This window comes from Triplophysa rosa, linkage group LG21 (assembly GCF_024868665.1).
Source record: "Triplophysa rosa linkage group LG21, Trosa_1v2, whole genome shotgun sequence".
NCBI lineage: Eukaryota > Metazoa > Chordata > Actinopteri > Cypriniformes > Nemacheilidae > Triplophysa > Triplophysa rosa.
Window position 1 is genome coordinate 5,345,719 of NC_079910.1, and position 12,274 is coordinate 5,357,992.

General features: G+C 38.6%; 2 protein-coding genes across 5 annotated transcripts in view; one reads left to right on the plus strand and one right to left on the minus strand.

Moving 5' to 3' along the window:
• itga5 (integrin, alpha 5 (fibronectin receptor, alpha polypeptide)) overlaps positions 1 to 10,648 on the plus strand; it is a 40,629-nt gene extending 29,981 nt beyond the window's left edge. Inside the window, exons 22-30 of the mRNA XM_057363205.1 lie at positions 72 to 151; positions 250 to 330; positions 443 to 548; positions 3,181 to 3,324; positions 4,691 to 4,798; positions 6,710 to 6,823; positions 7,189 to 7,290; positions 7,379 to 7,501; positions 8,338 to 10,648. Of these exons, the coding sequence (XP_057219188.1) occupies positions 72 to 151; positions 250 to 330; positions 443 to 548; positions 3,181 to 3,324; positions 4,691 to 4,798; positions 6,710 to 6,823; positions 7,189 to 7,290; positions 7,379 to 7,501; positions 8,338 to 8,418 (939 nt within the window). The 3' untranslated portion in view covers positions 8,419 to 10,648. The remainder of the gene's footprint in view (positions 1 to 71; positions 152 to 249; positions 331 to 442; positions 549 to 3,180; positions 3,325 to 4,690; positions 4,799 to 6,709; positions 6,824 to 7,188; positions 7,291 to 7,378; positions 7,502 to 8,337) is intronic.
• A 128-nt stretch (positions 10,649 to 10,776) lies between these two features.
• rapgef3 (Rap guanine nucleotide exchange factor (GEF) 3) overlaps positions 10,777 to 12,274 on the minus strand; it is a 30,853-nt gene continuing 29,355 nt past the window's right edge. For 3 of the 4 annotated variants that reach the window (XM_057363203.1, XM_057363201.1, XM_057363202.1), the window contains 2 exons: positions 11,734 to 11,805; positions 10,777 to 11,582 (listed from right to left, as the gene is read on the minus strand). In XM_057363203.1, coding sequence (XP_057219186.1) covers positions 11,464 to 11,582; positions 11,734 to 11,805 — 191 coding nt within the window. In that variant the 3' untranslated portion in view covers positions 10,777 to 11,463. The remainder of the gene's footprint in view (positions 11,583 to 11,733; positions 11,806 to 12,274) is intronic. The other variant, XM_057363204.1, reaches the window with a different exon arrangement.

Sequence of the window (12,274 nt, forward strand, 5' to 3'; positions counted from 1 at the left end):
GTTTAGGGTTCTTGTATCAGTAAACCTGATGTTATTGAAATGAGATTTTAAAGTCATTGTTTTGTTTGAAGTTATGGGCCGGACTGCGCTTCACGTTGCCTCGTCTGAAGGACACACACAAATTTGTGCAGTTTGACCTGCAGATCCGTTGGTAAGACATTATATGTATTCCTCCACTCAAATATGATCGGAGATAAACTGTGCGTCACTCAAAACACTTCAATTTAATTCTTTGTACTTGATCTGCAGTAAGAATGAAAATAACTCCCAGAGTGAAGTCGTCCCCTACAAGTTGGAGGTGGCGGTCCAGTCTGATGTTATTCTACAGGGGTGAGTTCACATGCAGAACTCATTTATTTTCCTAAGTACCTCACAAGACCATCTCTTCTGGATGCTCTCTCTGTTCTCATTTTACCTTCTCTCTTCATCTTCACGTTTACAGCGTCTCCCGACCAGACAAGGTCATCTTCCCCCCTCCAAACTGGAAGCTTGCCAAGAATGTGATGGTGGAACAGGATGTCGGACCCTCCGTCCAGCACACTTACGAGGTAGAGACCTCTTCCTAATCCTTTAGAGGCACTCGCCGTTATTCTTATAGGACAGATACCTTCTGCCAGGCTTCTGCACATGAGTCACGGAAACTCACACAGAGAGGTTGTCATGGAGATGCTCATTTCTCCAGCAGTAATGCAGGCGTCCTAAAATAGCACAAGATATGGAGTCATCCGTTTTTGGTGACCAGAAGTGTCGGAGAAGCTACTTTGAAAGTGTTGTTACTCAAATTTTTAATGCAATAGTTTGCTACAATGCAAGGTCCTAGTAAAAACTAATACTAGTAAAACTAGTCAAATCTAATTTAATGTGATGCAGTGTTTTGTAATGAAACACCGCGGCTTACTGGAAAAAGTAGTTCATGTAAAACCTGTGCTATTTTTAAAACAGCTGAGCTACTGTTACAAGTTTATTTCTGCAGCATATCTTTGTTGCAAAACAGGTGTTTTAAAAACACATTGTGAACGGACAGACCAGAAATATAGATGTAATAGTAATAATAATAATGATAATAGCTTTTTATTATTAATTAATAACCATCATATTTAGTATAGGTATCATTATTCATAATAATAATGGTTTGATTATAGTTATTGTTATGATATTATTATAGTTATTATTATTAATAATAATGATAATTATAACAGCAGCAATAATAATAATAATAGCTATTTCTTATTAATTACAGTCATTATTATTATAATTATTATTAGCAGTAGTAGTATCATTGCTGTTGTTATTATTAACAACAACAACAAAAATAAATATGACAAATACAGTGAGGGAAATAAGTATTTGATCCCCTGCTGATTTTGTAAGTTTGCCTACTTACAAACAAATGAAGGGTCTATAATTTTTATGGTGGGTTTATTTTAACTGATAGACACAGAATATTAAAAAAAATCAGGGGAAAAAATGTTATATAAAGGTTATAAATTGATTTGCATTTCAGTCAGTGAAATAAGTATTTGACCCCTACCAACTAGCAAGAATTCTGGCTCCACAGATTGGTTATGTGCCTATATGGACCACAGATTAGTCCTGTCACTTTAAGAAAGTACTCCTAAATCAGCTTGTTATGTATATAAAAGATGCTTGCCAACAGAATCTGTATCTTCCAGTTCAACCTCTCCAACACCATGGTCCATACCAAATAGGTTTTAAAGGATGTCAGCGACAAGATTGGAGACCTGCACAAACCTTGAATAGGCTACAGACAGAAGCTTGGTGAGAAGGAGACAACTGTTGGTGGGATTATTTGGAAATAGAAGATATACAAAATAACTATCAAATGCCCTTGTTCTGGAGCTCCCTGCAATATTTCCCCAATGGGGTAAAGATGATCATGAGAAATGTTAAAGATCAGCCCAGAACTACACGGAAGAAGCCTGTTAATGATTTCAAGACAGTTGGGAACACAGTTAGCAAGCAAAACATTGGTAACACATTGGTAACACGCTATGCCACAGTAGACTGAAATCCTGAAGCACCCGCAAGGTCCTCCTGCCCAAGAAGGCCTGCCTGGCTCGTCTTAAGTTTGACAATGAACATAAAAATGATTCAGAAAAGGCTTTGGCGAAAGTGCTGGCACTGCTGTGAGACCAAAATGGACTCCTGTGTTTGGAGGGAGAGAAATGCTGACTATGAGCCCAAGAACATCATGTCTACAGAGAAGCACAGTGTTGGAAACATTCTGCTTTAGGGCTTTTTCTCTGCTACAGGTATACAGGATGACTTCACCGCATTGAGGGGCTGAGGGACGGGCCCATGTACCGTAAAATCTTGGACGAGAACCTCCTCCCCTTAACTAGGTCACTGAAGATGGGTCATGGATGAGCCTTTAACATGACAAAGACGCAAAACATATTGCCAAGACAACCAAATAGTGGCTTAAGGAGAAGCACATTAAATGTCCTAGCCAGTCTCTAGACCCTAGTCCTATAGAACCTCTGTGAAGGAGGCTAAAACTCCAATTTGCTGAGCGACAGCCAAGAAACCTTAAAGATTGACAGAGGAGTGGACTAAATGTATCCGGACACATGTGCAAACCTGGTGACCAACTATCAGAAATGTCTGACCTCTGTGCTTGCCAACAAGGGTTTCTCCACAAAGTACAAAGTTATGTTTTGCTTGGGGATCAAATACTTATTTCACTGACTGAAATGCAAATCAATTTATAACCTTTATATAACATTTTTTTCCCCTGATTTTTTTTAATATTCTGTGTCTATCAGTTAAAATAAACCCACCATAAAAATTATAGACCCCTCATTTGTTTGTAAGTAGGCAAACTTACAAAATCAGCAGGGGATCAAATACTTATTTCCCTCACTGTATGGTTAATAAGAAATAGATTTTATTATTAATATTATTATAGAAATTCAAGGAAAAGATATAAAACATCAAATGTAGTTAGATTAGTAGCTTTACTATTTTTACTTTGTTGCCCCAACACTGGTGACCGGAGAGTACAAGCACACCTCTGGATTTAAATTGTGGTAACAACTAATCCTGTGGTTGTCAGGGCATTCAGTGTAATAAAGGAGCGACCTGAAAGTTAGCGCAGTGTGGTTCAGAGGGCTTATTATGACAACAAACTTGAGTCATCTCTCTCTCATTCTGTCTCAGCTGGTGAACAATGGGCCGAGTCGCATCAGTCACACTGTCCTGCAGCTGAAGTGCCCCATGAGGCTCATTTACCCTCTGGAGGTCACGACTGAGGGCCCTGTTAACTGCACCACCCACAACATAGTCAACCCATTGAAGCTGAAGGTAAGAGGCCTTGGGTTAACCACAGGGCAGAGATGTAATCGCGGATTGACCCGCTGCAGTAAGAGTGCGGTTGAGTTCTGTGATTATGGGCATGACTTTGATCTATCAGCCTTTTTTAAAGTTGTAAATAGGAAAATCTCATGAAACCTGCACAGAACATGTCCAGGTTACATTTCACCCCCAAACCAAAAGAAAAACATAGGATTCTTTTTTTTAGCGGAGTTAAGGTTTTTTGCATGACAATTATTATTTTTTTCCTTGAAGTTACATTACTACTGTAATGTGAAAATAAACTGTGGAAAATGACGACAATGCAAAATCCTTCCAATAGATTTAAATAAATCGTTTAAAATAGATCATTGATGAATATATCATTTTCTCATGCAACATTTTTTATTTTAATTCTTTTAATATACGCAATGTATGTGTGCTAACACAACACACAAACATAAGAGATAACAGATGTCCATCACACATCAGAAGCTCATAAATGGGCGGAGCCTGTTGACGACTACTTGCATTCAAACCCAATGTACATCCGCTGTCAATCACACCCAGCATGTCCCGTTCAACTTTGCATATGCCAAGCACATGCACATTACCACCATACTGTCTCTACTCCAGCCCCACCCGAGAACATTAAGAAGTCTTTGATCCTCCTTCTGTTCTCTCAACTCAATTTGTTCCCTTTCATGTGCCACTTTTATCTATATAAACACAGCCATCCGCTCAATCTGACAGACCCCTGTGTACCATAAATCTCTGGATCTTTCTCTACCTCCCTAAGGAGTTCAAAACATGCATTAGAAATGATCAGCATGGCTGATGAATTTAATTGTGACGTGACATTTGCCCATCCACCCTCTGCACAATACTTTCTGAATTGTGCATTACAGACCTGACCGCCCGGCTTGTGATGGTAAATTGTAGCCGGCTGCATAAATCAACAACTTTAAGACAATGATGTTATTGTTTTATGCGGCTGTTTTTGTGGTCAAGTAAACTTATTCTTACAATGTTTTGACCATGTCCCAGAATTTCGCCTTTTTGGGGGGACATGCCCCCCGGTCTAGATGATCTTTAACACAAAACTGATGTAACGTGGGATTTGGCAGAATTGTTGTTTGTTAAGTTTGTTGTGTTGTTAAGGATGTGTTTCTTCGTTTTGAGGAGAGAATGGAGAAGTGGGGTAAAATTCAACTCTTGCAAAATGCGTCCCCCCCATTGAGCCCACGTTGAGTCAGAGGGCGTCTGTACAGACTGAACTGTGATGTGAATGTCCAAAAGGGCGGTACATTTCCACTTAATGTTCTATTCTATCTTTTCTTCTTTTTCCTCTCTTTCCTCCCTCTCTTTCTCTCTGCAGCTGCAGCAGTCCTCAACCGAGCAGCCTCCCTTACGAGACGGGGCGCACGAACATCACATCGAGAAGAGGGAAACGCACAAGGGCGAGCTGTCTCAAATGGCCAATCTGGTGAGATTCCTTAAATGTTTACAAAATCAAAACACAAAGAAATGAAATCAAAAACACAAAGGAAGTGAGTGAACATGCTAAAATCAAGTTTAGTTCCCTACATAGGCAGCTGCCTACTAAGGTAGCGTTATTCATTTATGTCACCTTGTCCATCGTCTTATTGGCACGCCAAATTTGACGCAGTGCATTGTGGGTACACACACTGGTTTCACGTGACTTGTACGCGTAACAAACATTCTCATGACCTCAGAAGTCACATGACCTTTCCTTCACTGGTGTATTCACTCAAAAGGTCGAGTCATACAGGGTCAAAGATCCGCTCTGACTGATTGGCTGCCATGAAGATTGATTCGCGTGTTTACGTACGCGCGTGGCCGTGTGATGCATCATTAATGACCTCATTACTCCTCAACCCGTTGGCCTGCCAGAACGTCCTCGCTCTACCCTTTAATTTTCAGTTCTTCTCTGCGTCATTAACCGGCCCAGTCTGCTACCTCTCTCAGACAGCAGCCGATTGTGTCGACCAGGTGCAGTTAGCGCTCATCCTTGCTCTGTACGTGTCCCGATGAGAGAAGGCTTTGTCCCGAAGCGTGTTGTGCTCGATCGCCCTCGCTTATTATACCTGGCTTGATGACGGGATGCTGGAGGGTTATTTCTTTCTCTGCCCTCTTCATTTCGCCAGAACACAAAAGAAGATATTTTAAAGATCGTTGGTGACCCAAACAACATCACCTCTCATTGACTTCCATTGTATGGATAGTCATTTCTCAAAATATCTTCTTTTGTGTTCCACATAAGAAAGAGTCATATACAGATTTAAAATGACACGAAGGTGAATAAAAGATGACAGTAGTTACATGTTTATGTCCTCATTTTCTTTTCTTTTCTTTGAAATGAGAGTCAGCCTTTTTGTGTTTGTGCGCTTTTGGCCATCATTAAATCCAGCACAAAACAAACAAACTAGTTCTTACTCCCTGTCCAAGACGCTACTCAAGAGACAATTGCTAGAAGCTCGAAACCTCAAGACCCCACACAAAGTTGTGTACTGTATGTACCATTATGGAAGGGTTTGCACGATCTGCAAACAATACAAAACAAGGATCTGACGATGAATGTGGTAGTGTACAGCTTAAAAAAACCAGGGAACTAAATGTTATTGCGACGTTGGGTTGGTATTTGGCTTTAGGCGACTCGAGGCAGGAGTTTACAGTCCTGTGACTCTCAAGCAGTCAATTCCCTCTAATTTAAAGCAGTCGATGCATTCGACTCTAACATTAGGTTCTTTGTCACTGCTCTTGGCTCATAATGCTGACGTCTGTCTCATGGTCTCCAGCTCTTCATCCGGATCATCACGTTCAGAATTACTTGTAATTGGAGCTTTCAATGAGAGTTTGTCTCAGTGGTCTTAAGTGACAAGCAGTTCAAATAGTTTTTATGTCGCCGGGAAATCTAATTAACTGTAATTGTTCTGAATTTATTGTTTGTTTAAAGCATGTCTTTTATGACCTTGTTGGATTTTATTTGTTTGTTGAAATAACCGCTATTATGAAGTTTTGGCAAAAGCTAAAATGCAAGTACAGCTATAAAAAATGGTTCTGTAACTGCATTAGGCCAATTATGTAAATCCACCTTGGTTTTCAACCAAGTTTTAGTCCTTTCTGGGAATGATTTTATATCATTAGTATGGTAAGTTATGACTTATTGAAGTGTCATTAAATGAATAGTAATTTAAACCAACAATAATTAAAGACTATCTTTGAATACATTTAAATAAATTATTGAAATTGCATATAATAAATGGCTGGTTTCTTGTTTGGCACATGACTGCTTGTTTTTCTTTTTAGCATTAAGACAGAAGGGTTGGCAAACATTCCTGTAAGGTGATGATTTTTTTCTACATTTCTGCCTTAGTCTTGCTCCAGTGTGGATTGCTGGACGTTAACGTGTGATGTTGGCCTGTTGGAGAGAGGGACGAGTGCCATACTGCACATTCGCTCGCGGATCTGGGCCGAAACATTTATGGAGGTGAGCAGAAGTTCAAGGACGCCGTCTCTGTTTCTACTGATAATGCAGTTAACCTAAAGCAAAGTTGCAAAAGCCGGTCTTTGAGACATGCCTTACATGCTCTCTTGATCTAGCCAATACAACGATTATAAATGAGTGCATTGAAAATACATTAGCAGGCGATTCTGAGAGCTCAGCGGATCGGAATGTCAGAGTATATTGAGAAATATTGAGTTTTAGTGAAGCAATGCTGCCCCCTACTGAGTTTTGGAAGGAATTGTAACATTAAAAATACCTGACAAACACCACTTAAGATCTAATTTATTGTGCAAGGTTAATATATTAATTTGTCACTTAAATACTGAATGTGTCTTTTTGTTTTGCAGAATCCATACAAGAGCTTTGTTTTAGAGTGTCTTGCAAGTTACAAAGTAGAAAAGATGCCCTATGCTATTTTGCCCAAGGTGACTCCTAGTGGTGCCAAAAAGGTAAACCTTTGTTTACAGTCTTTGTTTATTAGAAATCTGTTGACATGACTTCAGATTAATTTAGTATTTTTTCTCTTTTTTTTTGTAGATGGTCACTCCTGTGGTCTGGAACAAAATAGGCAGTACATATGCTGTACCTCTGTGGATCATCATTCTGGCTATTCTTGCCGGCCTTTTACTGCTTGCCCTGCTCATTTATGTCCTCTACAAGGTGGGCGGTGACCATTTTTATTAACATTTTATGTATAGTTTGTTATAATGAGTTCAATGAGAAATGTCTCGGGGAGGGGGAGGGGGTTGGGGGGGGTGGGTGGGGTTGTGTCCATACAATGGAAGTCAATGGGGGCAATGCTGTTGGGTTACCAACGTCCATTCAAATGTCTTCATTTGTGTTGTGCATGAGAAAGAAAGTCATATAGGTTTTAAATGACATGACGATGAGTAAATGATTTTTTAAAAATGATCTATATATATTTTAACTATCTATTTAACTAGGCTAACTTTAAAGTCCCCGTGAACCGGAAGTTGCGATCGTTTTTACTTCCGTATTCTGACACATTTCCGAGTGAAAAGGAATTTCAAAGGAGAACATGAGTGGGCGTGGCTTGCGTTTTTCACTGCGAATTGATTGGATGTGTAAAAACAGGTGTTGCATTGATTTTGAAATGAAGCTGGCAGCAGACTTGACAGTTGAAGGGGAGGAGTTAACGGATGCTCCGGCCAAGCCGTCTAGTTTACGTCATTTGAGATGGATAGTCATTTCAGGGGGGAAGTGCATTGTCAGATTTTAACTGAAGATTATGAGGGTACAATGACCCACATTGATAAGCTATTTACTATAAACACTGCAATATTTCATGAAAAAATAAGAATTGTCACTTTTAATTTCACTGGGACTTTAACAAATGTTTCACAGTTTTTTTTTTCCATAAATGGATAGATCCTTTGGGTTTTGCATTGACTCATTGTAATTGGCTTGGCTTATGTTTTGTGGATAGGTTATCGTGTAACTAATCCTAAACGTATCCTCCTCTTGCAATCCTGTAGCTCGGCTTCTTCAAGAGAACTCAGTACGGCACGGCTATGGAAAAAGCCCAGCTCAAACCTCAGGCCGCCTCTGAGGCCTAAACTACACGGACAAAACACGCCAAAGAATGTTTTTAACCAGAAGCCATCAAAGACAAGGTTCATTGCTGTTTAAAAAACAAAGACTAGACTGCAGTAGAGGAATGTGGAGGAAAGATCACTGGATCTTCACTGTACTGCGCTAAGGGACGAGACCCTGAGGACTTCAAGCCAAATGAATGTTGTGTTGATTTTATTTTTTCTTGCTGTGGGTTTCGATTTTAAACCACCACTTATAGCCTACCACTCGCAGACAGTTTGGGTTTATCTGAACCGAAGCTCAGGATCAGTTGCCTTGTAGCGTGCTAACGGAAAAGCGCAGCAACCAATGAGAATCTCTCTTACAGATTCTGCCCAGGACTGACACTCACCTGCACTAATACGTTTTTACCTTTACAATTTCACTTAGTTGTTGGTTTTAGTCTGCACCTCCTCATATGTTTTAAACATTTAAGATGCTTAAGCAATCCACAGTGTAGCACCAAAATCCAAAGAGTTTGATACAGGTGGGTTTGTTTGTTTGTTTGTTGTGTTTTGAATGTGAGAATGAGGTAGGATACCTCACCATGGACCCTCGTCTCCATGTTCCTGCTGTTGTTTTTTAACAAAGACATTGTAAATGTTTTATGTTTTGTTGTGTGAGCGTTTTCGGTTTGAATGAGATGTTCTCAGCTCAGTCACCTCCTCCAAAGAAAAGTTGGTTTCGGTCTCAGGTGATACTGTGGAAAAGCAGCACACAGGTCCGGTGCCGTGCCGTGCCGTTTCCATGGAAACATTGTCAGGATCTTTTATGGAAGGCGACCGCTCTTCCTTGCCGCCGTGTCAGAGGGGGACAACAAGAAACATTGTCCCGGGCTCTGGGATGATGGGGCGGAGATCCGTTCTGTTGTCTTACTAAGTTATTAGTAACAAGCAGTAGCGTTGCCTTTGTAGTCATCTGGGACACAACTGGATCCACATCGAGCCTGTGAAACCTTGAAGCAGAGCTGTGCTTTGCCATTACACTATTAGACTCTTTGGACCGCTGTTGACTTGGAATGAGAAGTCTGTTTGTCAGTGCGCATGCAGGTCACACATTAGTATAACATGCATAGACAACTGACTCACGGACTGAAAGCGTACCCGTTCCAAGGTAGCAGTAACTCATCCAGGGACTGAATGTTGAAATACACCTGTAAAGTTTCTTCTGTTGAATGCGTGTGTGAGGAGAAGATGTGGAGATATGAGAAACTGAGACTTTTGTCCAAATGCTCAGCTCGTGGGGCTTCACAGTAAGTGACATTCAGAGAGTAAAAATGCTTTTGTACTTCATGGTGCTAAAGTGGCCAAACAAGAAGATATCGCAATCACCTATCATGCAATTCTTGTCTCGACGAGCCACTTAGAAAGGGAAAGCATTTCCCACTGTGGAATGTGTAGGACATGTATGGAAGTGCAATATATTTTAATCTATTCATTTCAACCTTTTTGTCATGTGTATATTAATACTTTATTTCAGTTAAGTTCTCTGGAATTCAAATTATTTGAAGACAACACCCGGTTTGAGGGTTGAAATTAGCCCTGAAGTTTGGGTAGTTCTAAAAACAGTACACTGTTTATACTGGAGTCACATTTTTTTGCCAAAAATATTCAAATCAGATTTATTTGTAAAAAAAGCTATTTTCATTCGCAAAGTGATTGTGTTGTAAATACATATAGTAAACGGTAACCAACAAAAATCTCTTGTCACTGAATTAAGACTGTTTATTGTATTTTGGCTGTGGTGTGGCTTTATGAGCAGATGCTGCAGATTTTACTGCGACACTCCTAGATGGCACAAAACCAACAAACGCAGAGACCACTTGAAACCTTGGCGATGTTTTTTTTTATGTTTTGAATCTCTTGTACATTTTCAAAAACATTATTTATTCCTCCAAAAGTTACATTGTAAACCTGAGATTTTTGCTTTTTAACACTGGGTATGTCTTCTTATTTCTATCCCATAAAACCCGAATTCTTTTTTTTTTTTTTTTTGAGTTGTAAATATGTCTGGTGAGGAGATTATTGTAATTTTTAGCTGAGTTCACATGGTATTTCATCGCCCCATATTGGGGAGAATCAGAGGGATGTTCAAGTAATTATTTGTATTTACAGTTTGCATTTTAAAATAAATCTTTTTGTACAAATTCTTTGTTGTTGTTTCCATGATATGATGAGGTTTTTGTAAATGTTTAGCAATGATGGGGTGGGTGTGGCTTTTAAAATGTATATAAGGTATCGACAAATTAAAGTGTTTTTAAATGAATCATTTAAGCAAATATTATTTTGTAATAAAAACAGAGTACCTCAATTTTCAATTATTTATTTATAAAAAATAAATGCTTCATAATAAAAATGCATAAGATATACTTTCATATATATATTTATACTGTCTACAAAACTGGTGGTTCTATCTTACAGCACTAATTGGTTTAGACAAAGGCATTAGAATAGTATTTACAGCAGTTAATCATCTGCACACAGTTGTTTGTTCTACAAATGCATCTTAATGAACTTCAATGGTTAACATTTCAATAATCCAGAATACTGTAATGGTAAGAATAATTGGTCATGACAGGTTGAATTATAAAAATTCACATCAAACGTCACTCAATAGTGTAAAGCCGTGCATTCATTTTTAATAATTCAACCAGATGTTAATTATTTCTTTAAAACTACAGCGACCACGTGTCTACATATGTTTATCTCAAGCTTATCAACCAAGAAACAGAAACTCAACAATGTTATAGTATACAAATGTATAAATAACAGTTATTGCCAGCAGCACTAAAGTGAAATTCATTGCTTGTGGTTTAGTGTGTGTCAGATATGGCCCACAGGGGGCACAACAACATTTTTGGAGAAGTGTTTGGCTTAGCTCAGTCCATGAAGCACTGACTGTAACACCACATAACCACACGTAGGGTGATCACGGATTCCATAAATCGCATAAAATTTCTGAAATACATTTTTTTTCTCCAATATGGAGTAGAGCAGAGCAGGGGTGAAGAAAGGCCGTCTCGTGGTTTCTCAGCGTTCTATGGTTCTGGATAGCTGAGTTAGTTTCTTCTGATTGTCAATCACTTTAAGGTTTTGAATGTACTGTCTTTCAAAAGTTGCACTGCGCAGGTTCAAAGATTGATCTGAATCTATGAGAGATGAGAAGAGAGGTCACTGTAGCTGTTCATGTATTCTATAGAAATCTTTAAAAGACAATAAAAGTTTTGCATGCCTGTTCAAATTTTTATTCATTTATGCTCAGTTTTTATATATTTATAATCTTGGCTTTAAAAAACATACATGTTGATATTCGTATTGCTTGTGCATCCAAGAACATTCTCTCTGTCAGACCCTTTTGTGGAGATGAAGGCACTGCAAAAAGAAAAAAGTAAATGATTAAAATAAATAAACACTAAACAAAGATGAGGAACAACTTAATTATGTGCTGAAACTAAACTAAAGTCCCTCTGCATTTTCTTAAATGAAATGAAATCATAAAACTAACAAATACATTGAGTGCTAAGTAGCTCTATCCTATTCTTTTTCATCCAGTTATTCATATAAAATTGATATCACTTTTGTTACCTATTAATTGACAAGTTTCACATATTTTCACATACAGTATATGGTGAAATTCAAGGTCTGCCTTTTGTTACTATTCTTTTCTCTGGTGCCTGTTTATTCGTAAACTTGTCTGACTTTAATAAAGAAGAATACAAAAATGACAAAATATGAATAAATAAATAGAATTACAAAATTATAAAGATTTATTTAAGTAAATAAAATACATAAAAAAGATTAAAGGTGAAGTGTATGGTGTTACGTGCGCTCCCCACCACTA